The following is a 10,484-nucleotide window of genomic DNA, read 5'->3' as shown; positions in this document are numbered from 1 at the left end:
GATGACAACACTCCCTGTACGAGCATAGAATTTTGGACCCAATTTATATAGATAGTTCACAACTAGTTCTTACGTTGCAATAAAAACTCACAGAACACTTAAATTCGACGAACTAAAGTAACACCCTCACGACCCGACGCTCTAAGAACTTACTTAATTCAATTTTTGACACATGGCGGGGGTAAGTATAAATAATTACTGCTTAATTGTCTGATAAGAAAATTTATTTTCTGGTTATTCAACAGACAGTTGAGATTAGTATTGAACATGAGATGTTAAAAAATAACCAACCTAATAAAATAGGGAATATAAAACAATGGCAGCCAACAACTTACACAATGAAACTGGATAAACAGAAACCTAATCAAGTACGAAATATTAAATACAACAAAATATGCAATATTTTCTTATTTATGGTTGTTTATTTATAAAATTCACAGTCACAAATTCCTGTGCACGATTAGTGTGTACACAGGAACAACACGTCAACCTCAATTGTCTTAATCCAGAACAGTTATTTCCTCTTTGATAAAGAATTCTACGATTTCCTCTTCTACGTTTTGCGGATCAGCGTCTAATTCGTCAGTATCGATATCTAGAAAAAAAGCGAAACGTGAATACATCAATGACTGTATAGGATTTTCTCTAAGGCTATTTTGTACAATATACAAACCAATGACACTAAAAGATTTTGATCATATTTATGTGTCCCAGATAAAATTCACCAAAGAACCTAGCGAATTTTTATTTTTCGTGTTACACGTTTTAAGGCAGCAACTTTCATAAGAAGCTGCTCTTCAAAATAAAACATGTTTTGATTTACCCTGAGCGTATAACTAACATACTATTTGTTTTAGCATGACAGCAAAAAATCAGGGTTAATAATGGGTCGTCATATGTACTTACTGTTTCTAAGTTCAAGCCTCCTTTGTTTATTTTCGTTATATTCCTTAATTCTTTTACTCCTGTACTCGTTGAACTCCTTCATCAACGCGGCACGTTTCTCGATAAGTTCCTTTGAAGCTTTGGACTGCCTCATCCTATCCTTGCTTTCAAACTGTGGGTAATACTTCTTCAGGTTCTTTTTGATCTCCTTTTGTTTCTCGTCCGACAAAAGAGTAGGTAGGCGGGGTCGCCACAACAACTGAGCAAATTTTTCCAAGTTAACCCGTTTGAGAATTTTACCTTGGAATGACCAAATCCAGTAACCTACAAAACACAGTCAACTACGATACTCCAACGCAAAACGTTCCATTTACCAGTATCCACTTTGGTCTTCCAATAGGAGACAGCAGTTGTAACATACCGCCCTGTTGGATCCCATTCCACGTCAGACATTTGGAAATGGTCAGTAGTATTCATCACCAAAAATTCGTGCGTATCGACAAATTCCAACGACCCTCCACCATTAGATCCCAGTCCCGCCAACACGATAAACTGCCCACCGGGCGACCAGAACAGATGATTACAAGCCCGCTTTTCGAACTTCTTGAGAAGAATAGGAGCCTGCCCTACTCTTACTTCATAGAAACTAACGTTAATGTTTGGCGACTCTCCGTGGATCACTGCAAACTTCGACCCTACGGGTTCCCAAGCGAAAGCCTGTATGGGTTCTTTACTCTCCACGCTATCTACAGGAATCTGTTTCTCCCTCATGTGGAAGATTTCGAAATTACAATACATCCCGGAATATTTCGTTTCGTTTTTCTCTTTCCTTACTTTCGAGTACCGATCGACCTTTACGCATAAGTAGTCGCCCGACTTCTGCCAGTGAATCTTACAATCGGCTACGTTAAACAAGTTCTTCTTTCTGATTTCGTTCCGATTTGGAATTTCGAGAAGGGTGACGCTTGCGGGGACGTCTTTGTCTTCGGCTACCCAGTAAGCGACGACGTTATCGGTGGGGGACCAATTGAAATCTCGAATTCCGCTAATTTTGATGGATTTCTTTTCCAACAAACCGAAAGATGGTGTTTCGTAGATGGAGAGAACGTCGTTGCCAACGCGACCGAAGTATTTGTCGTCGTGAGACCAGCGGAAGATGGGCCACGAAGACGGGCCCTCGGGATTAAAAGAGCGTTTTTCCTGACCGGTCCTGAAAAAAAATCGGTTTGTTCATACATACAGGTACTTCATTTAAAAATTTTTTGTAACATTACTGACAATAAATGTTTTTTTTTAATTTGTCTGGAACCAACTTGGATCTAAACCTTATTTTTTTTTAAACTTGTTTCTCTGTTGTTATTAGTTAACGTCGAAATAAACAAATTTCATGTTTCTGTGCAATAACCGAATACATATTTTAAATAAAATTAAATAAGTATATTAAGTAAATCGAGTTGTATAGACACGAATCACTGCTTCAGGATTTATTATGTAGATTTAGCGAGACTTGGGCGATCCTGGAGTAATTGAATTACGAGAAGTGCTGACGGTCTTCTTCGCTTCAGAAAATATTTCAATATTCAAGAACGATGCCACTACAGACAGCGGTTTCGGAATAAAAAAAAATTAATACGTATATTAATTTCAATGGTTAATTTCATTTTGATGTGTTACTTTTATTAGAAACCCTGAAGATGGCAATGTTCTCCGAAATTGGTTGGTTGTAATAAAGAAAATAAATCAAATCATCACTTCCCGCAATTTATCATGTACAATTTTTATTCTCAAAGTACCTGTTACTTTGTACGACTCCCAACACTATTATTATTACTGACAAAAGAATTGTTAAACTAGTTGAAGATGTATGTTATGAATATCGAGTAGACGGTAAGACGCTAATCAAAATTTATCTGATAATCCCCACCCACAATGTAATGACGTCACCTTAAAATTTTACTTAATAAATGCCATTTCAATTCTATAAAAAAAATATACTTCTGTATTTGTGATTTATGGATTCGCCTTGTTTTCTTTATTTATTTTTTTATTATTATTAGTACGTAGCTACGCAAGCCTGGCTTATAGACCTATGGGGTGACGCTCTTCTGTGCAGATGAAAAATCGGGGGTTTAATCCCCGGCGACGGTTCCAATGTTTTTTATTGATCAAATCAAAATTGGTACACTGCACGTGTTGGAATTGACATACGTGTTTTTTGTTATTGAAATGTCGATCGAAACATGTTCGAATGGGAAAACTGAGCTTGATCAAATACAAACAAGTCAATAATGTCACATCATTCGTAATGAAAGGTAGTGGCGGCGTATGGATGATTGAAGTATGAATGTATAATGTATAACAGCCGTTTAACGAATTGCTAATTTCACCTGCTTCTTCTTTGTTTGTCTATCGTCTCTTAGCGAATTTAATAAACAAATATCCGTAAAAGTACCGGATAGAATTGTTGGGAAACTCTAGATTTATTTCGAAAATACCATGTAAAGAGATGATACAATGATAAGCACAATATGCCTTGTTCATCCCCACTAGAAATGTCGTGACGTCATTTCGAATTTTTCCTACATAACAGCTACATATATTTATTAGTCTTGGGTATGTGTTCTTGGAAAAAATAAATAAAAATCATACAACGCTGACAAGTTTTTAAAAATAAATTTCAAAATTACTAATTGATGTAATAGGTTCCATCGGACGAGTAGTTACTTTCATGTTTTCTCGACATTTCATGACCCCTAGAGTATGAAAAAGCAGCTAATTTGTAGATGCATGTATGTTGGGAATACCATGTAGATAGTAGAACAGTAACAAAAATTTGTCTAATAATCACCAACAAATAGATGACGACATCTCAAAATTTTGTTTAGAACGCATGCTTTATAAATTTTATAAAATAACATGCTCCTGTACTTGTAGTTTATGAATTTGCCTTGATTTTGTTTGTTATTATTATCATTTTTATAACTCAACATTTCCCGTAGTAAAGTTGGTCCTTAAATACATAATACCAGCACGTTACCTTTTTCTCCTTATGCTGCGACTGGTACTTTACAAGTCCATACGTATCTTTCTTTAAATTATAAGTTATTTTAATTTTATAATTTTTCGAAGCTTAATTTGTTTGTTTGCATTAAAAAAAAATAGGCAAGTTATCAATCAAGCAAAAATAACCATCAGCCATCCCCGCTTCTTGTTTTGAGTTTATGGTTTCTTGGAATAATGCGTTTGTATCAATGCAACAACGAGAATTCGATAGTAGATGAGCCGTTAATAATCCACTGTTTTCTTTGTTATAACAATGTGTATGTGTTCTGAGTATTACCTGATTTAAAATTGATATTATGCAGAATAACTCAAAAAATTAAGGAATGAGGTAACTTACTTTATTAAGCCAAGAATTGCTCACCCGATTTTCCAGAAAATTTGAGAACATAGTACTGGTATTGTTGGTTTACTTTTGTATTTAATTAGATTTAATATCCTATTGTATATAGATCATTTGTTCATTCAAATTTTTAAATTACTCTACATAGTCTGACCACGGTGCTTTTCGCTGCATTGTAAAATATTTGTCATGTTTTTTTTTTAAGTTTGTTCCACATTCGTTTCTCATTTTAAAAAAAGATTCAGTTAACTTTGTTTATATAAAATACTTTTGTATGTTTGCACTAGCAACACACTAGAGAATTATGTTAATTAACACACAGGAAAAAAGCTGCTTGTAAAATTCACGAACAGCTGAAATCAATGTGAACAAATATTTATCAGTAACTTCTTACACACATTGATAAAATTATTACCGAATCTTATAAACATACTTTTGAACACACGTAAGAAATTTAAATATTAATGTAACGATGCTGGGGTTGATGCTTCTAGTGTATACCATCTTATAGATTTCTTAACTGTCATTGAGTAAGAATCGAGTAGTAATGTAAAAAATTGTAGATATTTATACAAAACACCAAAATTATCTAAAAACCATTTTGTAATAAAAATATTTTTAAGACACTTTTCATATAGATTTTTTCTCACTTTTATGCGTAAAGTTAATGAGAGTGCATATGTATAGAAGCATATTATTATGCACACGTTAAATAGGATTTATTTAGTAAAAGTTGAAGATGCCGTCCTCAAATTTTTGATAGGGAAGCAGACAGTTTTCCATATAATAGTTATATTACAATTTCACAATAATCTATGCAGTTTCGAAGATTACTTGTCTACTAACAACAGACAGGCAGACGCAAACGGAGGGCATACTTTTTCATACTCTAGGAGCCACGAAACGTCTAAAAAGCAGGATAAAGTCATTCGTCAAAATACCCACGCTCAAGCTCGAAAGTAAAAAAATTGGTCTAAAAATTCTTGATTTCATCAATAAAATAAATTGACTCAGACATTAATTTTTTTCAGACACCCCGAATAAGCAAATCTAATAAAAAATCTAAATAAAATTTTAATGCAGCGACAAATCACAAGTATAGACTCATCTAGTGTACCTATTTAATATATAAATATATATTAATATATTATATAGGTATACGAGACTCATCATACTTTACACTTTAAGACAGGATTTTTTGACCAAAATTTTGTGGTGGCGTCATCAGTTTTTTAGGGGGGATGAGCATATACATTTTGATAAAAAATTTACCATGCTTATGATAAGTTTGAAACATCTCCAAAATTTCAAACCATTCGGTTTTATAGTTCCTGATTAAATCAATTAAATAAATTCACGCATTCATTGATTTTTTTGTCACCCTGTATATGCAAATCCAAAAAATATCAATGGAATGATAAATCACAAGTACAGACTCATCACATTTTCTACATTTTATGTAGGATTTATTCGGCAAAATTTTGAGCCGACGTCATCAATTTTTTGGAGCGGATAAGTAAATGTATTTTGATTAAAAATTAATCATGCTGATTGTAAGTAAGCAGAGAAAAATGTTGTGCCTCGGTGGGATTCGAACCCACGTCTCTTTGCTTTCCGGGCAAGTATGCTAACCGCTACACCACAAGGACACTTATCTTTACTCTGCTTACCGACGTGTCATTGTGCCGCCACACTGATCATAACTTTAAAACATCTCCAAGATTTCAAAGCATTCGGTTTTTTAGTTCCTGATTAAATCAATAAAAAGCATTCACGCATTCATTAATTTTTTTGAGTCACCCTGTATGTGCAAATCCAAAAAATATCAATCGAATGATAAATCACAAGCACAGACTCATCATATTTTGTACATTTTGGGTAGGATTTACTCAGGAACATTTTGCGGTAACGTCATCAATTTTTTAGTGGAGATGAGCAAATACATTTTGATCCCAATTTATCATGCTTATGATAACTTTAAAACGTCTCCAAGATTTCAAAACATTTGGTTTTGTAGTTTCTGATTTAATCAATAAAATACATTGACGCATTCATTAATTTTTTGAGTCACCCTGTATATGCAAATCCAAAAAATATGAATGGAATGATAAATTACAAGTACAAACTCATCATGTTTTGTACATTTTAGATAGGATTTGTTCGGCAAACTTTTGAGCTGACGTCATCAATTTTTTGGAGGGGATAAGTAAATATTGTGATTTAAATTTTATCATGCTTATCATAACTGTAAACCATCTGCAAGATTTCAAAGCATTCAGTTTTGTAGATTCCAAATTAAATGTCAAAATGTTGTTTCCTAATTTTGATTCTTTTTCCAAAAATCTGAACGTTTTAGATAAAATCTCAATTCGGAGTCATAAACTACATGTGTAAGACTATGTTATTTGATACAATTACTATGTACAATTTTGAAGTGACGTCATCACATTAGTAGTGGGGATGATTAGACAAATTTTGGTTAGCGTTTTACCATCTATATGATATACCTAATATAAATACAAAATTTGACAACAATCGGCCCAGTACTTTCGGAGATTATCTGTTTAATAAAAATCCGGGACGGCAGACAGACGGACAAACGGACAGACGGGAGACCTATTTCTTCGTTCCCTAGGGGTCATGATAGGTCGAGAAAATGCAAAAGTAGAGAGTCGGCCGACGGACTCGATTACAATACTTCCTTTGCTTACGCTCGGGAAGTAATTATTATAATAGACATTTAGCGAAACCACGTTCCGTAGAACGTACAGCACGCAAAACGTAGAAAAAGCTGTTATATCTATGGAAACATAGAAAATGCAGTGTCCCTATTGGCGATTGTGTACGTTAACGTAAAATACGTTGTACGGAATGTAATTTCGCCAATTGTCTACTAAAAAATATAACACATACATACTTTGCAAAATAAAACAAATTAACGAGAGTTCCGTTTTCACTAAGAGTCCAACTGATTTCTGCCAAAAATTACGTTATTCACGAAATTATTTAAAATTTAAATAAATTTTGGGATTTACGTTCGAAATAGTAATTTTAAAGCAGTCCATTATTGTTACGAATTTTAGCAGTTATTACAACGTTTCAAATTTTACCTGATATCCCAAATAATGATTCCCTTTTGTGATGGATGGTTTGGATCTCCCTGAGGCGAATATGTAATCAAGTATTTCTCACACGGCGAAAAATCAATAAACTGTGCATTGGCATGAGCATATCTCTTATACTGTGTAAATTTTTGTCCAACCCAAAGAGCTATACCTTGCTTATGGAAAGTTGCCAAGTACGTACCAAGGGGTGACCACCTGATATATGCATGTGTCCATGCCTGCAACACAAAACTTTAATTACCTAACCCTTTGCTGAAAATCTGGTCATACATACATGTCTCTCCTCCACTAAACTTGGATCGGGTTGGGTATTCTGCCAAATCTGTACAGACTGACCTTGCCCCAGGACCACTGCAAACTGATCATAAGCATCTGGTTCCAATAAATAGTGGTGCAGATCGCCTTGACCCTCATACGGCAGCGGCTCTGGAGGCTCCCAGTCCTCAGGAATAGACTCATATTTGTTAAAGTCCGTAAATAAATTAACTTGGAAGGTGTGTTGCTTGTCAAGTTTGAAATTATTCGTAAGTTTTACAGCTTCCGCGGCGTTCACTGGCGAAGAATATTCCAAAAAGATGTAGCCTTTCGTGTGTCCGCTTTCGCTTACAGGGTAATACTCATTGACTATGGTTCCAAACTTCACGAATATTTTATTAATGACAGACTTCAATTTTTCTATACGGTCTGGACCAACTTGTGGGACACCGTCAACAACAATCACACTCTCCACACCATCCGTTTCCTTCGGTTTTTGTTTTAAAATGTCACCGAGGAGTTCTAAAATAAAATGAACATTATCATAACCTCACTTTTCCAGAGGGCATATGTTAACGTTGTAAATCATGTAATCGTTTAATGATAATGCCAGATTAAGTACAAATGATCACAAGTTACAAAAAATGGGGTGCTCGGGAACATTCTGGGCGTATTTTTTTGTTAAATTGATCGTAAAGTTGGTGGAACAGCATGGTTAAGGTGTTACATTTGGACACGAATTTTAGTTAAATACCTTCTTCTGGGATGTTGTCGACGAATCCCTCAGGATCACTAAAGTTGGGATCATCATCATTTGACGATAAATCACTTTCGTTCTTCGTATTATTTCCATTTAAACTATTTTTGTCGTCCACTTTCTTTTTCGCCATTTTGACACGCGTGAACACCGGTCGGTAAAGAAGGGCACGGAGTAGTGATGTGAGAATACGTATTAAAATATTCGTTTATTCCGAATACAGAAATATTCGGGTGAAGCCGAATATGCCCGAAAGAAACGGATTCGGAATAAATGTTACGCGAGAGTGGTACACGGAACACGGACAACTGTCGTTCGGAATCGGAAAGAGAATACGGAATTACCGAGGGATGAAAATTTAGATAGATAATATTTTTATTAACAAGTACGTTGTTAATGTGATGAAAGTTCGGAAATATGAATTTTTTTAGTTTCAAATATATGAAAAATCAAATTGTTTCAAATTCTTCTCGTTTGCTGCGCTAACTCGAGCGATTTTTATAAAAAAATTATCGAAAATTTAAAATAATCTTGACATTTTACTCATCGGCTCAACGGTCCAACGCTAGGGGCTGGGGGGACTCCAGAAATGGCCCTTTGCGTTCAGTACTAAAGAAACGTAACCGTAAGCGAATTCTGAGTCGGTATCCGGACTCTGGGTACTCGGACCACTCGGTAAATCGGACGCTCACGTACGAATTCGGGACCGGATGATTATTACGAATATTGCATTCATCCGATTCCGTACAATCCGAATATCAGGATCATCCGAACATTTCCAACGCTAGCACGGAGATGTTGAGTTGATTGATTTAAATTTGGAATATGGCGTTATGGCGCTAGCTGTATCTAATTCTCAAAGATTCCACGCATGCGCATTAAAATTTAATAATGTATTTGATAAAAATTTACAGCGTTGTATATTAGGTTGCCTATTCCCTTAATAACTTTTTGGGGTGTTTATTGTTTTAAAAAGATTTGGTTCCTTTATAAAATTTAAATAACATTTACCAATGTAAATTTTGGAATTGACGTCATCGTCATGCCATTGTTAGTGGGGATGGTTAGCAAAATTTTGATTAGCGTTAGCATATACACAATATTCCAAAAACGCATATTGACAACAATCGGTCCCGTAATTTCGAAGATAATTTGTATAATAGAAATTGACATAGACGACAGAACAGACAGACGAAAACGGTGACCTATTTTTCCATACCCTTGGGACGAGAAAACATGAAAATAGCCAGTCATGCGTTGGACCCGATTATAGTACTTACTTAGGTTACGTTCATCAGTAACAAAGCTCTTCACTTTAAAATAAGAAATAAAGCAATTTCTATTTTGTGCAAAAAAAAATCTATCAGGCAATAATATGTTCTTAGCATAATAAGAAAACTTACGTCAAATAGATTAAAATGGAAATATTTATTTTTTACATAGTTAAATATTTAACATAATTTAAAAACTTCACAAAAAAAAAACAACCGTATTGCAAACAACCTATTCAAATTTCAAACATGACAGAAAGTTATTACGAAATATAGCAGCCGTTATTTTCCACACATTGTCTTAATTTGTTAGGCATGCTGTCAATCCAGTTTTGACATAAGGTCAAAAGGTCATAAGGTCCTCAGTCTCACCGCTTCCATGGAATCGTTGCAGTCTCTTACCACGTTTCCCATAAGTTTTCAATCAGATTTAAATCTGGAGATTGTGCCAGCCAGTTTAGACGTACAACTTCTCAATAATCTTGGAACTATTCTCGCACCATATGAGCGCTATGTATAGAACTGTTGTCCTCCATCGATGGTACAGTTTCTGGTTGTTCTTTTTTGGGATATAAAATCCGAACCACAGATAACATAATTTCGTAGGTATTCTCTTGAGGTCATGAGTAAAATTTTGGCAGTGACACCTGCACCATTTTCCCGGGATCACACCTCATCCACCCCTAGTATACTAGGGGTGGATGAGGTGCTATAGCCATCTGATCGACCCTCTACCACTCGGTCTGGAGGCTCTTACATTTTCTGGTAAAAATGGAGGGTTGTTAGGG

The 10,484-nt window shown here is 35.0% G+C and overlaps 1 protein-coding gene and 1 non-coding gene across 2 annotated transcripts; both read right to left on the bottom strand.

Moving 5' to 3' along the window:
* Positions 1 to 206: 206 nt before the first annotated feature.
* Positions 207 to 8,601, bottom strand: LOC135123662 (eukaryotic translation initiation factor 3 subunit B). The gene is made up of 6 exons (XM_064048502.1): positions 8,423 to 8,601; positions 7,688 to 8,190; positions 7,399 to 7,631; positions 1,260 to 2,095; positions 907 to 1,209; positions 207 to 595 (listed from the first exon to the last, which is right to left on the bottom strand). Exons 1-6 carry the CDS (start codon positions 8,556 to 8,558, stop codon positions 501 to 503), a joined length of 2,106 nt encoding a protein of 701 aa, XP_063904572.1. The 5' UTR covers positions 8,559 to 8,601; the 3' UTR covers positions 207 to 500.
* Positions 5,864 to 5,937, bottom strand: Trnas-gga (transfer RNA serine (anticodon GGA)). Its single transcript has one exon. It is a non-coding gene; the product is annotated as a tRNA-Ser (tRNA).
* Positions 8,602 to 10,484: the final 1,883 nt, after the last annotated feature.

This window comes from Zophobas morio, unplaced genomic scaffold, assembly GCF_036711695.1.
Source record: "Zophobas morio isolate AGI-343-1 ecotype UQ-CSIRO unplaced genomic scaffold, CSIRO_AGI_Zmor_V1 ptg000006l, whole genome shotgun sequence".
Classification (NCBI taxonomy): Eukaryota; Metazoa; Arthropoda; class Insecta; order Coleoptera; family Tenebrionidae; genus Zophobas; species Zophobas morio.
Note: the sequence above shows the minus strand (reverse complement) of the source record. Positions and strands in the feature narration are given on the sequence as shown.